Source organism: Ascidiella aspersa, chromosome 2, assembly GCF_963924565.1.
Source record: "Ascidiella aspersa chromosome 2, kaAscAspe10.2, whole genome shotgun sequence".
Lineage (NCBI taxonomy): Eukaryota > Metazoa > Chordata > Ascidiacea > Phlebobranchia > Ascidiidae > Ascidiella > Ascidiella aspersa.
The window spans coordinates 38,200,248-38,224,583 of NC_139448.1; the positions used below are offsets into that span (position 1 = coordinate 38,200,248).

Here is a 24,336-nt window from a genome sequence, read left to right on the forward strand (position 1 = left end):
AAATGATTTTTATTTACACTACGTACGTACGAATACAAAAATGACTAAATTAGTTTTATTGAAGCTACGTGTAACTTAAACTACAAAAAAAGTTTTATTTAAGCTAAAAGTGCGATAAATATGCTCACAATAGTTTTATTTAGGCTACGTACTAGTACTAAATTATTTTTAATCTAGGTTTGTGTAAATAATAATGAGTAAAAATTTACTTTTTAATTTTTGCTATGTTTGAATAAAAAAGTATCTGATTTTATTTATTTCGCGTCGTTAAGTTTTCGCGTCTGGAAACTTTTATAGACTTTGTGAGTAATTAAATGACGTGCTGGAGGGGCAAGAAGGAAAAAAAAGAGGACACATTGTTGTATATATAGCCAGAATTAATTGTAAGTTACAAGGTAAGCTGGGTAAACCCTTGTATCTTTAAACACAACAAATATAGATGGGTTTGTAATGTTGTCTACAACACTGTCAAAAGGGGACCTATTTGGTTGCATGGGGGCAACATCCAAAGAAGGTTTGCCCTGACAATATTCTCCAGTTATAACTTTGGCGAGAAACATATGCTTGGGATTTCCTGATGCATAAGCGTCGGAATAATTTGCAGTTGTAGCAAAGTACACACCTTTTCCATACACAGTACCTTAAACAATAAATCATACACACCCTTCATACACAGTACCTGAAGAGATGGATATAAAAGACTCCATCGAGCATTTTATACGTAGAGCTACTGTAATATGTTTTGTTATAAGTGGGATTGAAATATTCTTTTAAGAATACTGTAAATATTTAACAAATTTTAGCGTATTAAATACTGTTGCCTAGCAGCTAGAATTCACATTAAAACACTTAACTTTTTTTAGTAAGTAGTTTTTCAGATGTTAACTTTTTATTTCACCTACCATGAATGCCGGAAAAACCTTTTTTGAAGCCTTGGCTACAAATGCTGTCACAATTATCAGCATCAGTTCCATGGAATAATTCTCTTGTTATATTTGGTCTACGTCCAGCCAAAGCATCAGTAACCATCTTCTTTTGTTCTTCAAATTTTTCGTAGAGTTTTGGGTTCTGGATGCGTTCAATCTGACAATCATTTTTAAGGAGGTTAAAATAGCAATAATATAGGAGTGGAGTAAACATTAATATCTTTAAACAAACCTTTAAAACATTTTTTCGAAGAGTGTTATTGAAGAGTGCCAGAACATGTTGGTATTCCTGAGAGGTTTTTAGAAGCTTTACTCGTTTCCAAAGTTGTCCTTCCATGCTTTCCCTGGCGGGTGGAAGACCTAAAATAACATTTCAAAACTAATATTTAGGTCAATGGGTGAGGATAAAATAAATAAAAAGAATTGGTTGAGGCAAAAGAACTAAGCTATTAGAAATGTTCGTCAAGGTACAGTGAAATGAAATATAAGTGTATAGCTAAATCCGTGGGCTTAGTGTTGTCGCCAATTTTAAACTTGGTTTACTGAGCGGAATGTTAATTGAAAGTATGACTACGACACTTACTCTCTCGTAAAACATGTTTCAACCTGAATCAGGTATCGGCTCTTATCCGTTATTATCGGATATCATGAAGTGTTGTACAAATATAGACATGAAAGCAACCATACGAGACTATTAAAGTAGTTTCTTATGTATATTTAAAAAAAATTTATTAAATAAAGTATAGTTGTATGTCATCCCTAAGTATTGCTACTCTTACCAACTTGTCGAACACGGATATTCATATATAAAAAGGAATTATGCTTTGTAATATGTTCACATCTCCTTTATGAACCAGGCACTCAAAGACATTGAGGCACCTGACATGTTCTACGCACCCGCTGATGACGTAATACTCCCAACTGTGATTCTAATGTGAGTTGGATGTGCTTGGTCGTTCTGTACAGAAATGAAGATGGAATTATCATCGCATTGATTGTGAAAACAGCTTAAGGTAACTACATAGAGATGCATTTGATTAAAATTTACAGGCTATGGATACAGAGATCATCGCAAGTGCTTGAAATGGAAATTCTTAATATACTACACTTGGTCAAACAACAAATATCGTACAAAACCTTGCCAAGTGCGGAACAATATCATTTTTTTTACAATATGGCCGTAATTTGCACAAATACGAAAATAATAATAAACTAGACGGGAATACGGTTATTGTATATTTTATAGGAGGACATATTTTAAGGGCTTAGTGTTTATTTTACTTTAGTACATATTCGTTTTGTTTAAAGTGTTAGTAGGTATATACGCTGCATGCTCCATACTGTGTCCCAAAGAGACTTTAACAAATCTCTTTGGTGTGTCCTTAACTTGTTTCTGCAAGCAAAAACAGTAATGGGCCGAAAACTTCCCCACTTAACTTATGGCTCAGATACGAAAGGAGTAGTTTGCCAAGAGATTTATTTTCATTTAGATAAGTTTGGCAAAGACTATATGCAAAATTAATTTTAGAACTATTTTGCGTCAAAAATATTCATTTTATCAAAATATTTACCTTATAAGTAATTTCATTTTTGCTGCCTGAAAACAAACATCCCATTCCCAGAGTGGCAAATAGTCACTTTTCTCCTAAAAACTTTTCGTTAGCTTCTAGCAATGCTCCTAGCGTTCTACGTTGGGTGAAACTTTAGTGCACGGCCTTGTCTCTTCATTATTTTGCTCCGACAATAAATTTAAATTCAGCGAGATATTTTGGTGATGTTTGAAACATGTATTTGATAAATAAACTTTTGTAGATAATGTATACGGCCATATTATTAAATTTTGGATAGCTAACATGTTTAAAAAGCTAATATAATCATCTCTTAAGCCTAATGCCTATGGTATAGTACACTTTTGCTTATGAATTACTCAGACGAGCCACATCGCACAATGAAAGTTCACCGCGGGACAATAAAGCGCATCAGGCGTCCAGTCGCTTCGTCGCTCCACGAACTGAACAAAGCAAGCCACTATAACCACATTCTGTAATAAAGTTTTTCTACCGCTAGATGGGAGTCGATAGCTACAGAAAGCTTAAACGATGACGTCACAATATTTTAGGTTTTTGTCCCCCAGCCAAAAGCCCCTAGGGGTGAAGACTCTTAAACCTCTTGTGCACACCTACATACCACTTTACGTCATGTCTGAAAATTTGAGAATTCTATGATGTATACCTTCTATAATGCTTCGGACAAAAAACGTTTTGAAACATTTAACGGCAAGACAAGATGGAACCTTTCTAATGTATTTTTAAAAAACATTAAAAATGTAATCTTTATAAACGAATTTTTCTAATTTAGTGCAAACCCTTTACGTATTTAAAAATTGGACAATACGGCGAGCGCAACCTGGCTTTATCGATAATACTTTTGCCAAAAAATTCCTTCCCGAAAAGCTATGTGTCATAGAGAGTCGGACAATTGACTTTGATACAATTCCCACACTAAATTTCCAATTTATTTGTGTTGACGCACTTTTGCTTAATTTTTACGTTTGTGACGTTGTAATGACGGGGTTTGGCGACAACGAGTTTTGAATAGACATGTCAAACTTCTCAGCAGGGTTGTGTATATCATTAGTATAGCTAACAAACTGATAAATATGCATTTGTATGATTGTAATAAGAATATCAAAGCCCATACAGAAGTAGGTATCATTTTGGACGTTTCGAATAACTCTTTATTCATTTTCAACTTAGAGAGAAGTCACTGATGGTTAGTGTATATATAGTGCTAAGGCAGACATCAGAAAATCAGAAAGTATGATTGTATTACACGATTTTGGAGCATGATGGTTGAAAGTTGTAGTTAGACGTATAGTAAGAATTTCAAAGCCATTACAGAAGCATTTTGAACGTTTCAAATAAATCTTAAGACAATGGTTGGAGGTTGTAGTTAGAAGTAGAATGAATATCAAAGCCCATACAGAAGTATGGATGAAGCAAATAAATAAACAATATCCCTTATAAAAGTGTAGTGTTACTTGAACGGCTGTGAAGTCAGTTTAAAGCAAACCGAGTCCGACTCCCACAAAGTCGAGTCGTGGGTACGGATCCCACTTTAAAGCCCTGTATTACACCCCTTTACTTAACCAAGGGTGGATATATATCGATCTACCTATAGGACTGTCATACACCTCAACCACCAACAATGCGTGGTTGGAAAATGTTGCACCCTATGCTATTTTACCTTTACTAATTACAATTTGAGGCCTTACTGGTTTTGAAACTTGCTGCGTGTATGAGTCCGCAGCCCTGGCTACTTGTAATATAAATATTATAACTAAGCAAGCAAAATCATATTTAATCGTTGAATGAGTTTTCATCTGAAAATGCGATTAAAGTTTTTATGCACCGACCGATCAAGTCATTTTAAAAATAAAGTTATGGATCTGCTCTATTTAAACCCACTTAACTATATATGTTATAATAGACTACGAGATTAATTGCTTACACTTGATGAGTTTTAACTTACACGATAAGATAGGTTTGCCTTGCTGCGGAAGTTTGGAAAAACTCGAACGCCACCTGTTGGAGAAAATCAGGTTGAGATAACAAGACAGTAAGACTCGTGGTACACTATTTTTAAATAGACTATTTGGTAAAGTATTGTTCAACTATGGTTGAAATTTAAATATTGTACTGCAAGTCCCTACTGTGTTTGCAGAACAATATTTTAAGTTCGACTATTGTTGTATGAAACTGTTTAACACGCAGGTTTATTATACTGAACAACAACTTCCCTAACAAACTCCTACGGGTCATTTTAGCACAAAAGAAAACATCTCAAACAAATTTGTTAATTTTGCCATGGAGATGGCGGGACATTCCTTACAATATTGTGTTCACATAAACCTTCCCGATTTTGCTCAGGACATGGACGATGCAGGAATTATCGTTTGGGTTTATTTTACACCATATAAATGTATTCAGTTAAAACAATGGTTCAGAACCTTTTTACAATCACAGACCACGCTTTTAAAACATTGTCAGGCTAACAGGCCCCTATTGTTTTCAGGACTAATAATAACCAATAATTTAACAAATAACAATGTTATAGTTACAATGTAACTTTAAATGCATCATTGTAGTCAAATGACAATAAAAACTAAAAATTACGTAGGTAAAGTTGCTTCAGAGAAGTGTTATCTTATTAAAAGGCTCTGTTAATTTTCCAGCACTCGCAGAAACCCCTACAACCTTTTTTGAACCCCGTGGGGACCATTACTTTAAAATAACAGTTTTAAGGTAGGTTCGAAGTTAAACGAAACGGGTTGGAATGTCTTAAAAAGCAGAAAATTAATAGTTTGAAATACAAACCCAACCTTTTTGTAACTTTTATATGTTAGTTGGTTTGGTAATAACTTAAGTCATTGACTTGGCGACTTGACTTAACTCACTGTTTTCAAGACTTGTCTTCACTAAGTCATTTTAGAAAAATGACTTGACTTGACTAATTCGATTCAGTAAAATGACTTGCCTCAACTTAAATATTTTAGTCACAGACTAGGGTTTGAATTTTTTTTTTTTTATTCAATATTTTGTTATAAGTTTGAAATATTTATCCCAATATTTGCACGTTACCGGTTGCATTGCTATAATTGCTTTTGTTTTGTTTTTTACTGAAGTTATTTCGCATAAAAAAATCAAACAATATTACCATTTTTTATTGGTATATATTTATATTAGTGATATGGCTTGTAAATCAATTGCTCTAATAATGTAGTTGCCTTAAACTTGACTTGGGAAACGAATGACTTGAACTAAAACTAATTTTAAACTTACTAATTTACAACACTGCTGCCAGTTACCTGGTATACGTGGTCGTGGACATTGATAGCCCTTTTCCTTGGCAATTGCAAACACGTAAATGGCAAGAAAGATCGTGATACAAATGGAAATCACCTGAGAAAAATAGGGAATAACTAATTTACAACATAGGTCCTAAAATTGCGGGGTGAACCGCCGTAAGGATGTAAAGATTTACACAGCAACGCGAAATATAGTTGACGCTTCGCATTATCTTTTAACTTTGCGGTTTAGGGCCATTATAAAACATCTTAAGCTAATAAAGTCATGAAAATGTTACGCCTTTTGATATCAGTGGCTATTGGGGAATTATGCGAATTTATTTTGTACTTTGTTTGTTTAATTTTCTTTCCCAACACCAACCAGTTAAAATACCCTTTTTTGGTTTGGTGTAAAGGCTGCAAACCATTGTTGTATAGTTCGAACGCGCTAATCACATAGTAGTTAGGTTTGTTTAAAAATATTTCGACATATATTTTAAATAAATATGCTGTTGCTACCAGGCATAGTATATTTAAAACAGGTTCCTCTGGAAAGTAATATATATTGCCAGAGGAACCTGTTTTAAATATATATTTTAAAGTTTTAAATGTTAAGTAAAGTTACATTCGGATTAAGGGATAGCGATTCGATATTATCGGACGAGTACCGATACTTCCACTTGGCATCGGGTATCGGCTCCGATCCGATATTATCGGACGAGTACCGATACTACCACTTGGCATCGGGTATCGGCTCCGATCCGATATTATCGGACGAGTAGCGATACTACCACTTGGTATCGGGTATCGGCTGCGATCCGATATTATCGGACGAGTACCGATACTACCACTTGGCATCGGGTATCGGCTCCGATCCGATATTATCGGACGAGTACCGATACTACCACTTGGTATCGGGTATCGACTCCGATCCGATATTATCGGACGAGTAGCGATACTACCACTTGGTATCGGGTATCGGCTGCGATCCGATATTATCGGACGAGTACCGATACTACCACTTGGCATCGGGTATCGGCTCCGATCCGATATTATCGGACGAGTACCGATACTACCACTTGGCATCGGGTATCGGCTCCGATCCGATATTATCGGACGAGTACCGATACTTCCACTTGGCATCGGGTATCGGCTCCGATCCGATATTATCGGACGGGTACCGATACTACCACTTGGTATCGGGTATCGGCTGCGATCCGATATTATCGGACGGGTACCGATACTATCACTTAGCATCGGGTATCGGCTCCGATCCGATATTATCGGACGAGTACCGATACTACCACTTGGCATCGGGTATCGGCTCCGATCCGATATTATCGGACGAGTACCGATACTACCACTTGGCATCGGGTATCGGCTCCGATCCGATATTATCGGACGAGTACCGATACTACCACTTGGCATCGGGTATCGGCTCCGATCCGATATTATCGGACGAGTACCGATACTTCCACTTGGCATCGGGTATCGGCTCCGATCCGATATTATCGGACGGGTACCGATACTACCACTTGGTATCGGGTATCGGCTGCGATCCGATATTATCGGACGAGAACCGATACTACCACTTGGCATCGGGTATCGGCTCCGATCCGATATTATCGGACGGGTACCGATACTATCACTTAGCATCGGGTATCGGCTCCGATCCGATATTATCGGACGGGTACCGATACTATCACTTAGCATCGGGTATCGGCTCCGATCCGATATTATCGGACGAGTACCGATACTTCCACTTGGCATCGGGAATCGGCTCCGATCCGATATTATCGGACGGGTACCGATACTTCCACTTAGCATCGGGTATCGGCTCCGATCCGATATTATCGGACGGGTACCGATACTATCACTTAGCATCGGGTATCGGCTCCGATCCGATATTATCGGACGAGTACCGATACTATCACTTAGCATCGGGTATCGGCTCCGATCCGATATTATCGGACGAGTACCGATACTACCACTTGGCATCGGGTATCGGCTCCGATCCGATATTATCGGACGGGTACCGATACTATCACTTAGCATCGGGTATCGGCTCCGATCCGATATTATCGGACGAGTACCGATACTTCCACTTGGCATCGGGTATCGGCTCCGATCCGATATTATCGGACGGGTACCGATACTATCACTTAGCATCGGGTATCGGCTCCGATCCGATATTATCGGACGGGTACCGATACTATCACTTAGCATCGGGTATCGGCTCCGATCCGATATTATCGGACGAGTACCGATACTACCACTTGGCATCGGGTATCGGCTCCGATCCGATATTATCGGACGGGTACCGATACTATCACTTAGCATCGGGTATCGGCTCCGATCCGATATTATCGGACGAGTACCGATACTTCCACTTGGCATCGGGTATCGGCTCCGATCCGATATTATCGGACGGGTACCGATACTATCACTTAGCATCGGGTATCGGCTCCGATCCGATATTATCGGACGGGTACCGATACTACCACTTGGTATCGGGTATCGGCTCCGATCCGATATTATCGGACGAGTACCGATACTACCACTTAGCATCGGGTATCGGCTCCGATCCGATATTATCGGACGGGTACCGATACTATCACTTAGCATCGGGTATCGGCTCCGATCCGATATTATCGGACGGGTACCGATACTACCACTTGGTATCGGGTATCGGCTCCGATCCGATATTATCGGACGAGTACCGATACTACCACTTAGCATCGGGTATCGGCTCCGATCCGATATTATCGGACGAGTACCGATACTATCACTTAGCATCGGGTATCGGCTCCGATCCGATATTATCGGACGGGTACCGATACTACCACTTGGTATCGGGTATCGGCTCCGATCCGATATTATCGGACGAGTACCGATACTTCCACTTGGCATCGGGTATCGGCTCCGATCCGATATTATCGGACGGGTACCGATACTATCACTTAGCATCGGGTATCGGCTCCGATCCGATATTATCGGACGGGTACCGATACTATCACTTAGCATCGGGTATCGGCTCCGATCCGATATTATCGGACGGGTACCGATACTATCACTTAGCATCGGGTATCGGCTCCGATCCGATATTATCGGACGGGTACCGATACTATCACTTAGCATCGGGTATCGGCTCCGATCCGATATTTTTGGACGAGTACCGATACTACCACTTAGCATCGGGTATCGGCTCCGATCCGATATTTTTGGACGAGTACCGATACTACCACTTGGCATCGGGTATCGGCTCCGATCCGATATTATCGGACGAGTACCGATACTTCCACTTGGCATCGGGAATCGGCTGCGATCCGATATTATCGGACGAGTACCGATACTTCCACTTGGCATCGGGAATCGGCTCCGATCCGATATTATCGGACGGGTACCGATACTATCACTTGGCATCGGGTATCGGCTCCGATCCGATATTATCGGACGGGTACCGATACTATCACTTAGCATCGGGTATCGGCTCCGATCCGATATTATCGGACGAGTACCGATACTACCACTTGGCATCGGGTATCGGCTCCGATCCGATATTATCGGACGGGTACCGATACTATCACTTAGCATCGGGTATCGGCTCCGATCCGATATTATCGGACGAGTACCGATACTTCCATTTGGCATCGGGTATCGGCTCCGATCCGATATTATCGGACGGGTACCGATACTATCACTTAGCATCGGGTATCGGCTCCGATCCGATATTATCGGACGGGTACCGATACTATCACTTAGCATCGGGTATCGGCTCCGATCCGATATTATCGGACGAGTACCGATACTATCACTTAGCATCGGGTATCGGCTCCGATCCGATATTATCGGACGGGTACCGATACTATCACTTAGCATCGGGTATCGGCTCCGATCCGATATTATCGGACGAGTACCGATACTATCACTTAGCATCGGGTATCGGCTCCGATCCGATATTATCGGACGGGTACCGATACTATCACTTAGCATCGGGTATCGGCTCCGATCCGATATTTTTGGACGAGTACCGATACTTCCACTTGGCATCGGGTATCGGCTCCGATCCGATATTATCGGACGAGTACCGATACTTCCACTTGGCATCGGGTATCGGCTCCGATCCGATATTATCGGACGAGTACCGATACTACCACTTGGCATCGGGTATCGGCTCCGATCCGATATTATCGGACGAGTACCGATACTTCCACTTGGCATCGGGTATCGGCTCCGATCCGATATTATCGGACGAGTGCCGATACTACCACTTGGTATCGGGTATCGGCTCCGATCCGATATTATCGGACGAGTACCGATACTACCACTTGGTATCGGGTATCGGCTCCGATCCGATATTATCGGACGAGCACCGCGGAAAATTTACATGGTCTCGCAGCACACTGCTGGATGAATCATACATAATTCCATGCCAGGTATTTAAAATGTAGAAATACACGACAAAATTTATGTTACAAAATTATAGACAGTCAGATAAATTTGTAAGGACTGTATACCCAAGCTTATTTGTATTGCGTGCAAGACCAAGACAACGCGCAACTACCTGCTGCATTATTACCGTACTACTCTATTTGTTTAGATTTCTTACGTTAAACTGTGTGGCATAGATTTAACAAATTGCCAGTGTTGTACTTTAGTCATTGACCGAACTTAATTGCGCTTAAGTGACTTTTTATAATGGCTATACTTGACTTAAGACTGTTAGACAAAATGACTTGACTTTGACTTAATTAACGTCATTTTGTCAACTATCTTGGGATTACATAAATATTTTTCATTAAAATCTAATTCTAGTTCTGTACGTTAAATAATTTAATTGTTGAATATTGCGTTTGTGTTACTTTTTAGTTGAACTTTTACTTCTATTCCGCAAGTTTGCCAATTTTATTAGCTTAACATGTTACTTTAATGTCAATGAAATAACTTGAAGTGAACTTGCTCTCATAAGGTCTTGACTTGGACCGGGACTTGACTTGCTCTATTTTACTAGGAGTGAATTTCATTTCAAATGACTTGTTTATAATACTGAAAACGACGTTTAACCTGAAAAACTAATTGTGCTTCTTGGAAATTAGTTTAGTTTACTTACAGCACAGCTGATGAGTTGATGATAACTACTCAACGGTTGAACGTTTGCAAACTTGCTCGCCACAATAGCTGAAATCACCATATTGACGAAATAGTTTACGGCGCATAGCGCTGCAAAACAAATTTCCTAACAAAATTGCAAAATTGTTACTAAAAGCTAAAATATTTGTTTTGCAGACAATTTAACTATAGCTACGACCAGTTGACTGTATCCTATGTTTAAATACAATTATTACTAATTTGCGCAGCAATTTATCTCGCATCGGTACCATCGATCTTATACAGCATTAATATAGGGATAACCCTTTATACTAAATGACATTATACTTAGGTCTCAAGCTACTTACGAACTTCCAACAACATTCGCTTTCACAGCACGAGCAAGCACAACAAATGGCAATGCACAAATAGAAGAAGAAAACAACGAAGTAGAACACTGATGTGACGACAACCGCCCATATAGACCCCGTACCTTCCAACTCCAAAAAATTGCTCCAAAGACTCACGATAAATGCAGCTAGGCTTAAAACCTTAACAATAAACAACAATTATATTAACCTTATAAAAGCAAAAACTTGTTTTCAGACTAAATTTACAGAACCATGCGTTGCTAGTCGATTTAAGAAAACGTTTTTTTGTAACGATTAAGTATTTTTTTTTTAGTTTAGGCTGGTAAAAATAAGTTGGTTGTTTTTTTCTTGTATTTTTGTAACTTTTTAAAAATAATAAAGGTTGTCTTATAGGTCTACAAAACGTAAGAAGAATGCTTACCCCACAAAAGATATAAACACAAATAGATTTCCTTATATCTTCTAGCATTTCAAGTGGTTCACTGTTATATCAGTATTAAAGAAACTAAAACAATACACATCGACTCTGCATATTTAACACGAATGACAACTTTAACTGTTGTACACACGAAGCACAGTACGTCAAAAATATCGAAAATATATCCCCCAGGCGTTTACCAAACAAGACAAATTTTACACAGTTATAAATTTCCCTGCCTTTTCCCTACGGCATCCTACAGACAAGATAAATAAATTACAGCATTCATGCAAGCATATTTGGTGGGTTATTTTTATTCAGGGAGTCAAACCGTTTGACTTTTCCGGTTCAGGTTCAGTTCGGGTTTCGGATACAATATTTAGTTGTGGGTCACTAAATGTGAATGTGGGTCACTAAATGTAAAGAATAATCTTTGAATATCAAGTCATTTAATCTACGTTACGCGAATTTCGAAAAAACAGCAACTCATATTAAAATATCTAAAAAATCAAAAATCAACGTTTGATTAAATTAACATTCATGTTTTTTTCATAAAATTTTGAAAATGGCGTAACTTGACTTTGTAAAATATAAGTAGCGACGTCATGCTGGAGTGAACTGCTTTGTTTACAGGTTCGGTTCAGCTTTAGGTTCTTTCAATTTATTTGGTTCAGTTTCGGAACGGATCCTTAAAATATTACGAAAAACAGTTCAGGTTTTTCCGGTTCGGTTGCAGTGCGACTCCCTGATTTTAATATGAACTCCAGCCTAAAGATCGAAATAAGAACAACATCAACGTGTGAAAACACAGTTCGGAATAAGACCAAAATGGCACTAATACCTCATGGTACCTAGTGGTATTAGTAGGCTACCGTCTAAATCGGAATAAGTCCCAAAAGTCCTAAATAGTGCCTAAATGGCCACAATTAGCCCTACACAACATTTTTGCCTAACCTAAAACTCCACCCCTAACTACATCATCAACTCCCCAAATAATTTTAACCCTAACCCAATATTTCACCCCAACCATTACCCACCAATAACCATAAACAGGGCCAAAAATTCGATGCCAAAACAGCGCGGCCCTAACGATGCCGGTCAAACTAGGGCGCCCAAACGCAGACAGAAAACCGTCCGATACCAGACCCATGGCCCCCGATCGTCCCATACCCTCTCTATACAGTTAGATGGTATTTTGGCCTTTTAGGCGTTATTTCGATAAATGTAGGACTTGTTCTGACAGGTTTATGTCTTGTTCAGGCGATTAAGTTCTTATTTTGGATATTTCAGCGTATTTGGCTTTAATTTGTCGTAAAACTTCTTTCATGCGTTCAATGACTTTATACACGTCAGCTAATTTTGCTAAAAGTGGATTTATTAACCTTTATAAAACACACATGCTATCAAATTTGTAGTATTTATAGCGGTAGCCTAATATCACCAAACCATTTAACATCAAAATATATTGGATTTCGAGGCATTTCCCTTTCATACACAAACTTATATAAATTCAAAAATATTACTCCAAACAGTCGTTTAAAACCTGAATAAGTATTAATATCAGCTATCAGCATTTAGTTATGTTGATTTATATGACTTTAATCTGCAGTAACAGATAATGTAGTTCGCCAAAACATTGTAACTGCAAGGAATAAAAGGTTGTGCAGGCCTGACATAGAAAGTGACTGTGTTTATGAAATAGCTGTATAAAGTATCAGTTTTATCCGTGAATAGTTACTAGCCAAATGTGCTTCCATTTAATTTTCATGATAAACTTAAAAGTGTAAATCATTACCTAGGAGCCTGATGGAAAAGTAGCCTACATCACATCTGGTAACGTTAAACTTATTTCGTTTCAAGTTTTACCACGATAAATATTATTTTCGCTATAGCCTACTCCGTTTTGTTAATTGCTACAATAGGATAATTGCTACAATGCTGATTTACAACCTTTTTGTATTTTTACTGCCGCAAACCTCCCCGCTTAAGCTTTTTATTGCATCTACTGCTAAGTAACGACCCTATCCGTTCCTACAATGCTCTAAAGTTGTTGTGGCCAAACGTTTAGGCCCCCGGAACACCGCACAACTACTCAGGTTAATCAAGAAAACACAATTAACACTAACTAAACTAAAACATTGCTTCAGTGACAATTGGACGAAACGCAAAAAGGAACCTAATCGCGCTTGCCATTGTCACTCAACCCAGCGTCTGACACAGGTGAAAAGCTCAAGCCAGCGTCTGACACAGGTGAAAAGCTCAAGCTAGCGTCTGACAAACGCGAAAAGCTCAACCCAGCGCCTGACACTAGCGGAACCTTTTGAAAGTTCTAAACTTACGCGCGAAACAAACCGGGTTTTTTTATGTTGCACTATTGTCAAGCAATCGCACAAAAGATTGTCCCACGAGAAATACATAAATTTCCTACGTTTTACGTAAACCAAAAGAACAGGATGAGTCCATGGCCACATTTCCCCCTGGATCCACCCTAATAACGAATATGGTGAAATAACCCAGAGGTTTTTAAACTGTGTTTAGCGACGCATTGCTGCGTCATTTGAATTTTGCACAATAATCCCGCTTTGTAAGTCAATTGCGACAACAAAATGTTTGCAAATATGCTATTATTATCCACCGAAAAATGTTTATTTAAAATCTTTGTTGACAAAAAACACAGCGATTAATTTTCGTCTGTTGAATTTTATTTTTTTAAATCGCAACTCCAATAATCCTTTTCTAAAGGCGTCACAGCAAAACAGTTAGAGAACCACTGCCATAGCTGCTGGCTCATTCGAAAAAAAACGTGTTGTGCACAAGCGCCTGAAGGGGATTCCCCGACGGTTAAATCCCGGCTTACCAGGCAAAGTTTAAAGTTACAACAACTTACATAGAACTGCTGATACAACTGTTGTGGTAGATTGGGCTAGTCTTGCTTCTAGTATCACCAGAAAACAACAGAAATTAAGCTAATTTCAAGCACAATTTACATCGCTGCAATTTTGGTTTACGTTTCAAGCGAACACTAGTATTACTAATTTATTATTAGTTAACAATATGGCATTAAAGAGGCAATGGGTTCCAAACTGATTTTTGCCGACTACAAGAAAATACTAGACCTAATTTTTATTGCAACCCTTCCTAGCCCGCAATTAATTGAACAAAACAGGCAGCCGGTGTACGCGCTGTACTATTTATATAATTTTTAAAATTAATATTGCTATTTAAGTATTGGTTTTTGCACTCTATGTTAACCATATCACTAATCATATTTTTGTCAGTTAGGCCTTTTTAATAAAATCACTTGGTCCTTTGGTCAAACTTGCATAAAATTTAATTAAAATGTTGTACACAAAACCGTCATATTGTTTGTGTTTTATACGATGATAAATAAATTATGAAAAGCGTTTTCTCAATAGGGTAATTAAAACGGCACCTAGCATCTAAAAAATTTCCATAAGGAAACTAGAGCATGGTTTAAAATAAAAACGAGGAAATAGCTCGAAACAAAACGGAGAAATGTAAACTATATGTGGAACGCATAAAGCTGTCTAAACTAGAAAGGTACATTGTTGCGGTGAAAAATGGGTAGATATTGCCGGAATCAATTGTAAATCACAAGGTAAGCTGGGTAGACGCTTGTATCTTTAAACACATAATAGTTTAACGTTTAATTGAGATGACCAGAAATTAGCTTGGAGCTAACATATGACTTGACTGAAACCAGACTAATTGTACAATTGATTTACCCTGGCCTTTTCAAAATGACTGGTTTAGAATAATATCTGTACCTTAGAAACATTTCTTCGTAGAGTTAACTTGAAGAGTGCCAGAACACGTTTGTATTCCTGTGAATTTGGTGAAAGAGCAACTCTTTTACAAAGTTGTCCTCCCATAGCAGACCAGTTGGTTGGTAGAACTGAAACACGTCAGAAAAGTAAATAATGTTGGGGAAAGATTACGTTAAATACCCTTTGGTATTAGTTACAAATAATTTGGTAATAATTAGATTCAACAACGAGTGGCATTTACAGACAGGGTATAGGATCCACTTTGTTTGTGGGGACGTATAGAAATTAAAAAGTTGCCACATGGCGTCACCTTACATATAACATTTTGGTAAAACCTATAGAAAATGCGAGATAAATCTTCTGTTTTTTCTGGTTAAGGTTGATAAAAAAATAGGAACTTTCAAAAGACCGTGGTTTAAGCAATACCCAGCTATACATCAACGATATAAATATTACCGTTTGATGGTCTCAAAATCTTCTTTTTTAATGTGGCCATCATCGTAGGATCAAACACATAAATGGCAATCTTTCGCAGATTCTGAGGTAGGGTTTTCTCAAATCTGTCTATAGCCGTTCTAATGCATCCAGACACGTCTTGTACTTGTAATTCAATCCTGCCTGTTTTAACCACTGTTCAGTTAACCATAACTTGCTTCGGTATATTTTAATTTTCCTCAGATGATTTTGATAGCCTACAGCAGTGGTCGGCAAACTGTGGGCCGCGGCCCAAATGTGGGCATTTTTAGTAGGCCGCGAGTCACTAGTGAATAACTTAGTGTTATCTTGTAGTTGTGGGCCAAGTGATTGCACTTTGTTTTAAAAGTTCGTGTGGCTAATAATTTTTACATTGTCTCGGCGTGGTTCAGACCCACGTGCCAAATGTGGTCCTGAGAGCCTGTCGAACCATATTTTTTGCGAACCAAAATTTTTCGTTTTATTATATGTTTTACATTATAGCCTAGCATTTTTTTTTTGTCATTATGGCGCCGTGCAATGTTTCACCTAAAAAACAAATACCTAGAATCCGCCACTGTTTTCGTAGTGGTTTTAGCTAGTGGGGACCTTCAATAGGTGTGAAAAGAGTGCTTTGGGCTGCGACAAAAAACGTTTGCCGACCACTGGCCTTCGGCTATAAAAGTTGGCTTTGTCTTATTTGGTAAAATTAAAGACATACAACACGAAACCCTTTTCTCTCTTACAATTCCATACAAACGGGGTGCCATATTTGTAAAACAAAAAATCCTGGCCAATCGTTTATATGTTTACCTGTTCCAACTGGAGGCATTGCAATGGACCTAACTCCACGTTTGTTGGCTTCATCAAACATCTCCAACAACGCCTGTTCAAGTCGATTAACTGTTTTAGGCACGTTGAGATGAAATATGAAGTTGCACGGCAAAGTACCAGCATTGGTAAGACGAAGATTGTTTGATCTGTACAGTGGGTTGTTGGCGCAATCATTTGCAATACTTTTACCACCTTGGGCAACAAGCAGCTTTCCAATTTCACCTGAGAACATTTAAATCAGTGTTCGTAATTGTCATATCAAACATAAACCAGGACTACGGAGTCGGTTTAAAGTAACCCGAGCCCGACCCAGGTCAAATGTGCGATCTCGTTAACTCCCGAAGTCCCGAGTTCGACTGTATAGCCCATGGTTTCCCAACCCTTTTTATACTAGTCCCCCCATTGGCTCCATATTATTTCATATCGCCGGCGGCACCTGCAATCAAAGAAAAAGTTTGCACAAAACACTTTGGAAACACATTACCCTAATCTTGTTTTAAAATTTGGATAAATGTTACTGATGATAATAGCCATATTGCAAAGTTGAATAGAAAATTATATTTAACTAGATATATTTTGTAGAAAATGCAATTTGTAGGGAGTCTAAGTTCACACAGCGTTAGGTTGTTCACACCAAGAAAAGGTGAAACATTACACAGCGCCTTCATGCCAACAACACTGCCAAGCTATAATGTAAAACAAACTATAAAACAAGAAACATGCGAGACAACATGAAAATTATTTTCCACACCAACTTTTATAATATAGTGCAGTGAATGTATGGAATTATTATCGCATTGATTGTCAAAGCAACTTTCCTGTAAAACGTGCTCATAAATGCTTAGTAATTATTAGGAATGAAATATCTGTGAGAAACTAGACTTGTCCAAGTTGAAAGAATAATAATGCTATTAATTTGGTCATGTATTCTGTAAACATTTTCTTATTTGAATAAAACACATTTGATCGTTGTATGAGTGTTCATATGAAAATGCGATTTAAATTTTGATACACTAATCGATCAAGTCATTTTGAAAATAAAGTTATGGAATATATATATGTTCTATTACAGCCTACGAAGTTAAATTTCTTAAACTTGATGTAGAGTTGTTTTACTTACACTATTAGATGGGCCTGTATTGGATGTAGGTTGGTTTGAATTGGTGCTGAAATTTGGATTATTCTGCCCTCTTCCATCTACTAAATTAAAATAAGGTTGAGATAACAACACAGTAGAGACTTGCAGTACAATATTTGGTGAAATATTGTTCAACTATGGTTGTATGAAACTATCCTTAAACCCAGGTTTATTTGGGCTGAACAATAAATTTCCCAAGAAACTTCAACGGGCCACCTCAGTAAAGCCAAGAAAACATCACAAACAACTTTGTTTGTTTTGCCATGCGTATAGAAGATGCAGGAATTATTGTTCGGGTTTCACTTGGGCACCGTATAGATGTATTCATTAAAAGCAGTGGTTCCCAACATTTTTTATATTCGGATTTTTTATATAAGCTTACAGACCCATACTGTTTTAAAGCCTGATAATACCCAATAATTTAGCAAATTATGTTATAAGGTCACAATGTAACTTTAAATGCCTTACTGTAATGACAATACAAAATCAAATTTACGTACTTAAAAGTTCCTTCAGAGAAGTGTTGTCTTATATTAAAAAATCTCTGTTAATTTTCCAACTTTCGCACAAGCCCCTACAACCTTTTTTTAACCCCGTGGGGACCACTACTTTAAAATAACAGTTTTAAGGTAGGTCTGTGGTTCCTTAGTTTACCGAAACGGGTTAGGCTGTCTTAAAATACAGAAAATTAATAATTTGAAATATAAGCCCGACCTTTTGTTGTAAACTTTTATACGTTAGTTGGTTTGGTAGCAACTTAAGTCAATGACTTGGCGAATTGACTTAAGTCACTGTTTTTAACACTTGTATTGACTAAGTCATTTGAGAAAAATGACTTGTCTTGACTAATTCGATTCAGTAAAATTACTTGCGTTGACTCAAGTGTTTTGGTATAATGACTTGACTTAATTTTTCGGGACAAATGACTTGACTTAAAAAGTCTGTTAGTCAAAGACTATGGTTTGAAGTAAAAGTTTTTGATTAACATTTTGTTATAAGTTTGAGCTATGTTTTCCAATATTTGCACGTTACCGATTACATTGCTATAATTGTTTCTTGTTTTTTTCCCTCTTAAGTTATTGCTAATAAAATAATCAAACGAGAATACCAATTTTTATCTTGGCTTGTGGTCCATTTGCTCTAATAATGTAGTTGCCTAAAACTTGACTTGGCAAACTAATGACTTGAACCGAAACTAATTTTAAACTTATTTATTTACAACACTGCTGTCAGTTACCTGTTGTATTGTGATGTTGAGAGTACTTTTTTGTGACAATTGCAAACACATCATAAGCAAAAAGAAGCGAGGTACAAATGGAAATCACCTGAGTAAAACAAATTTACAACAGGGGTTCTTCAACTGCGAGCTGAACCGCACTAGGGGTGTGAAGATTGACAGAGCAACGCGAAATAAAGTTGACAAATCACATTATTTTTTAACTTTGCGGTTTTAGGGCCATCCTAAAACATCTTAAGCTGATGAAGTCATAAAAATGTTACACTTGTTGATATCAGTGGCTATTGGGGAATTCTAAACACCATTCCAACATATTTATTTAGTACTTTGTTTGTTCAATTTTTTTATCAACACCAGCCAACTTTATTACATACATTGCGAACCTTGGCGATGATAAAGCGTATGATTAACTATCTTTAGTTTTTTTTGGGGGGGTTTGGTATAAAGGTTGGAAACCCCATTGTTGTATAGCTTGAACGCGCTAATCGCATAGTAGTTAAGTTTGTTCAAAAATGGTTCGAAATGTGACTTTTGATTTGAATATTTCTAAATGTGTAATTAAAAGTTTTAAATATTAGTGTCAATGACTTAAATTAGGTACATTTAAGTGAGGTACGTATGTCCCCGGGCGTCAAGGTACAGGAGCGCCGAATGGGGCTTACAAATGCCAAAATGCGGCTGCTTCTTCTTTAAATACAACGTTCTATTAAAATTTGAATTGTTTTTCCGTATAAAGTAAGGTGTATTATGCTAATGTAATAGAAAATGTGATTAAACATGGAGGCGCAAATTTTTTGCTTGCCCCCGGGCGCAAAATACCCCGGATACGCCTCTGGACCTCTGGTACTTATAATTACCTTAAAATAGTTGCAAGTAATAAACCCCTGGAAAGGTTAATTAGCATAGTCTCGCGGTACACTGGTGGATTTATATCATAAATAATTGTATGTCAGGTACACTCAGATACATTTATAAGCACAGTATACGCAGGCTTATTTGTATTGCATGCAAGAACAAACAGTACACCACTGCCTGTTGCATTATCATCGTAATACGCTACTGATTTTGGTGTAATGTGGTTTTTCCAAACTATTGTTAAGTCATTAACTTGACTTATGTGCACTTAAGTCACTTTTTTATGAATTAACTTGACTTAAGTAGTTTTAGTGAAATGACTTGACATGGACTTGGTCATTTTTTTAACTATCTTAAAATAGAGATTAAATAAAGCATTTTTCATTAAAATATATCTTAAGTTTCGCATTTTAAACAATTTGATTGTTGTACATTGCGTTTGTGTTATTGTTTAGTTTAATTGCTACTTCTAAAATTTTACCAATTTTGATAGTTTAACTTTTTACTTTCATGTCAATGACATGACCTAAAGTTGACTTGCTTTCATTATGACTTGACTGGAACTTGACCTTGGTATATTTTATTGGAACCTAATTTGTTTTGAAATTACCAACACTGCAAATTGCTAGCATTAATCGAAGTTATTAGAGGTTTAACCTATAGACCTAATTGTAGTGCTTGAAAAAGATTTTAATTTACTTACAGCAGTGCTGATGAGTAGATTATAGCGACTTAACGGTGGAACGTTTGCAAACGTGGACGCCATAACAGCTGAGATCACCATACTGACAACATACATCGCGGCGAATACCGCTGCGCAAACAAGTTTCTAACAAATAGGCAAAGTTGTTACTAAAAGTTTGAACTATTTTAACTTTTAGAACAGTAATTCCAAATTAGTGCAGCAATTTATTTTGTATAGGTACTATCGATCTTATACCAAATTAATATAAGGGTTTGCAATTCAATAAAACCTTCTTAAATAGTAACTTCTGAAAAGTTCACATTTTTATAACTCTGAGGCAAGTAATAACCCAAACACGTTTTGTACGTTTCAATTTTAGAAAGAAAAGTGTTACGTTCTTTTTGTAGCGAAAGATTTGCTACAAGCTCGTAAAAAGTTGAAAAATTGTTACTAAAAGTTCAAAATATTTAGCAGACGGTTAAACTATGACAACGATCTATCGATTCTAACCTAACTTTAGAAACAGTAATAAAAATACCTTCAACAGTTTATGTCGTATAGGTAATATTGTTGCTGATAGTATTACTTCATCTTACTTATACCTCAGTAACGCGTTTAGCGTTTTCATTTTAACTGTTCCCTTTTGTAACAAAGTTAGATTGACATGTTTTTAAAATTTACAAGTGCGTCATAAAACTAAAAAGTTGCCCTTTTCAGAGGTGTCCACAATTTAATGCAAATTTCTTAGAGATATGTTAATATATTAATCAGTTAAAGAAAAATAATTTGCTTGTTCAATTTGATTAATTTGCTTGATTGAGAATAGTAATGACGTCATTTGGTATTGGATAGTATCGCGATACTTTATGAACAAAATACGGGGTATTGGTAATATTGAATAGCGGTACCGGAATAGAATATCAAAAATTCCTAGTAAGGATTATATGAAAATTCCTAGTAAGGATTATATGAAAATTCCTAGTAAGGATTATATGAAAATTCCTAGTAAGGATTATATGAAAATTCCTAGTAAGGATTATATGAAAATTCCTAGTAAGGATTATATGAAAATTCCTAGTAAGGATTATAAAATTTCCTAGTAAGGACTATAATTTTTATTAAAAATTATTGCGAATATTAATTTTGAATATTAATATTTTTTTTAATTTTTAATGTTTTAATTTTTATTTTGTAAATATAGATCATTCTTATTGTTGTGGTAAAATTTTTTTTCTAAAAAAATAAGGTGAAATATGTTTTTTTTGCCTTTGAAATTTCTTCGTTTAGCTAGTGTGCTGGCTAGCTTTTGGTCCCACAGACCCACAAGTTCTCAAGCCGACGTCATAATTCAGGTAAAAATAACATCGGCTGGCCGAATAAACTAACTCCTGTAAAATAACGCGAAAAACAGACCTTTTGAAGGCACGAAAAAGTAATAAGGTTAGCCTCTACAGTGGGCCGGTTTCCTAGTTTGACCCGTTATGAAGAATATCGCAGAAAGACGCCACCATGCCTATTGTCTGCACATCTTGCTTTTTCCCGAAAAGGCGAGAGCAACCGCACATGCCACCGAAAAAGCGCCGAGGCCCCACGTCGCAATAAAACCATAGCGTTGTCTGCTGCGGTCAGCTGTGGTTCTTTCATGACACTTCTCTCAATTTTTAAGGTACTGTAGTTGGTTTTTGCCAAATAAGGTTGCTGAAATGAGCAACACTCTATGCAGAGTTAATCCTAACATTGGATAGGTTATTCAAATCCTTACACAAGGGTCGGCAACCTTTGTGTAGTAGTCGCGGGCTAAAACCAAACTCAGAAAGGTCTCTGCGGGCCGCACAACATATGTTAAATGAGATTTTGTGTTATTACAACTTTATAACAATTGTGAATCAGGTGGGCCTCGGATTTTTTTGCACTTTAAAAACGTGTTTATAATTACTTTAAGGAGGCAGTAAAGTCTTGGCGCAAATTCGCTAAAAAAACGTATACTTGGTTTAAAATTGGAGTCCACACGTCGCCATCCCCCTACTACTATTAAAACAGTGTAATAAAACTACTTTGAGAAAACGCGATAAATTTTATAGTTAATCTATTTTAGTGTTTGTTAACCATTTGGGGCAGACCTGGCGAGCGAAGCGAGCGCGATTTTTTTGGTATACCGGTATTTCTTTTAAATTTCATGTTTTTGTTACATTTAAAAAAATGTTTAAAAAATATTTGTCGATTATGTTTGAAAACGTTTTTCGTTTGTCCGCGACGCACTTGGCAGCTTTTCACAGACTCGTGTGTAATTCAAAAAGTATTTAAAATGGACTCGTGTGTAATTCAAAAAGTATTTAAAATGGACTCGTGTGTAATGTCAAAGAGGCGGCGGGTCGGACGAAGTATATTGGCAGGCTGGTTCTGATACAGATTTGCATTAACAACAAAAAAGCTTTTAATTGTACTTGGATTTAAGTTAGTTATTATATAGTCGAGGTCAGCGTACGGTCACTTAAGCCGTCTCTGCAAATCTGAAAAACGCCGCTTTGCGCGAGTGCGCGAAACGAATTTTACCATTTTTTTTTAATATTCATTATATGGCGCCATAAGCTCGTACACCACAACAAAGCTTAAAAATATGTCTTATTTTGGCGAAAACAGGCCATACTACCTAGGGAAGTAAAAAAAATGTACATATTTTTTAGTTTGGGGGGGGGGGCATGGCCATATCGTCACATTAGAGTCTCGCTTGCAATTCCATACAAACGTTGTGCCATATTTATGAAACAAAAAACTTTGGCCAATCATTTATATGTTTACCTGTTCCAACTGGGGGCATTGCAAGCGACCTTACTCCATGTTTGTCAGCTTCATCAAGCAATTCCAGCAACGCATTTTCAAGTGAATTTACATCTTTGGGCACGTTTAGATGAAATATGAAGTTGTACGGTAGAGTACCAGCTTTGGTGATGCGAAGATTGTTTGAGCTGTACAGTGGGTTGCTTTCACAATCATTTGCAATACTTTGACCACCTTGGGCCACAAGCAGCTTTCCAACTTGACCTAAGAAAAACATTTTATGTCATATCAAACAACAAACCAGGACTGCGGAGTCGGTTACAAAAAATCCAAATCCGACTCAGGCCAAAATTTGCAGTAAAAAGTTTAGTGACCTCTAGTTGGTTGTGGTAAAAAGTTTAGTGACCTTTAGTTAGTAGTCCATTATTTTTCTATTTTTACCTTTTTAAATAGAAATCACTGTATAGTATGGTAAATCATGGCCGAAATAAATTTGGTAGCGGATTGGCACCGATACCAGTCTAGTATCGGACATGTACCGATACTACCACATCAAAATTTTAAATGCCGTCACAAAATGTGTATTAGGTTGACGTCACAAAAAAACTGCCATTACGAGTTGATTTTATGTATGCAAGCGAAAATACCTTCGGCACTACTGAACCCACCTGTCATGTCGAAATGGGAAGTCGAGTTGACTATTGCGTCACACGCTGATGACGTAATGCTCCCCTGTACCACTGTGACGTCAATGTGAGGTTGACGTGCTTGGTTAGTCTGTACACAAATATCTACGGAATTAATATCGCATTGATTGTCAAAACAACTTTCCTTTATAACGTGCTTAAAATGTATTGTATATGCTTAGTAATTATTAGGAATGAGATATCTGTGAGAAATTAGACTTGTCCAAGTTAAA

The 24,336-nt window shown here is 37.4% G+C and overlaps 1 protein-coding gene across 1 annotated transcript; it reads right to left on the reverse strand.

Moving 5' to 3' along the window:
• Positions 1-377: 377 nt before the first annotated feature.
• LOC146165629 (protein mono-ADP-ribosyltransferase PARP15-like) lies at positions 378-24,092 on the reverse strand. Its single transcript, XM_083380989.1, has 7 exons — positions 24,086-24,092; positions 23,439-23,681; positions 16,704-16,946; positions 15,438-15,565; positions 10,733-10,771; positions 903-1,083; positions 378-640 (listed from the first exon to the last, which is right to left on the reverse strand). Exons 1-7 carry the CDS (start codon positions 24,090-24,092, stop codon positions 378-380), a joined length of 1,104 nt encoding a protein of 367 aa, XP_083237115.1.
• Positions 24,093-24,336: the final 244 nt, after the last annotated feature.

What these genes read in the sequence shown, in the direction of transcription:
- LOC146165629 (XM_083380989.1), bottom strand. An exon ending in AATGCCTCCAGTTGGAACAG is followed by an intron (nt 15,566 to 16,703) that starts GTAAACATATAA and finishes GACGTGTTTCAG; the next exon opens with TTCTACCAACCAACTGGTCT. An exon ending in TACGAAGAAATGTTTCTAAG is followed by an intron (nt 10,772 to 15,437) that starts GTACAGATATTA and finishes CTAGTAAAATAG; the next exon opens with AGCAAGTCAAGTCCCGGTCC.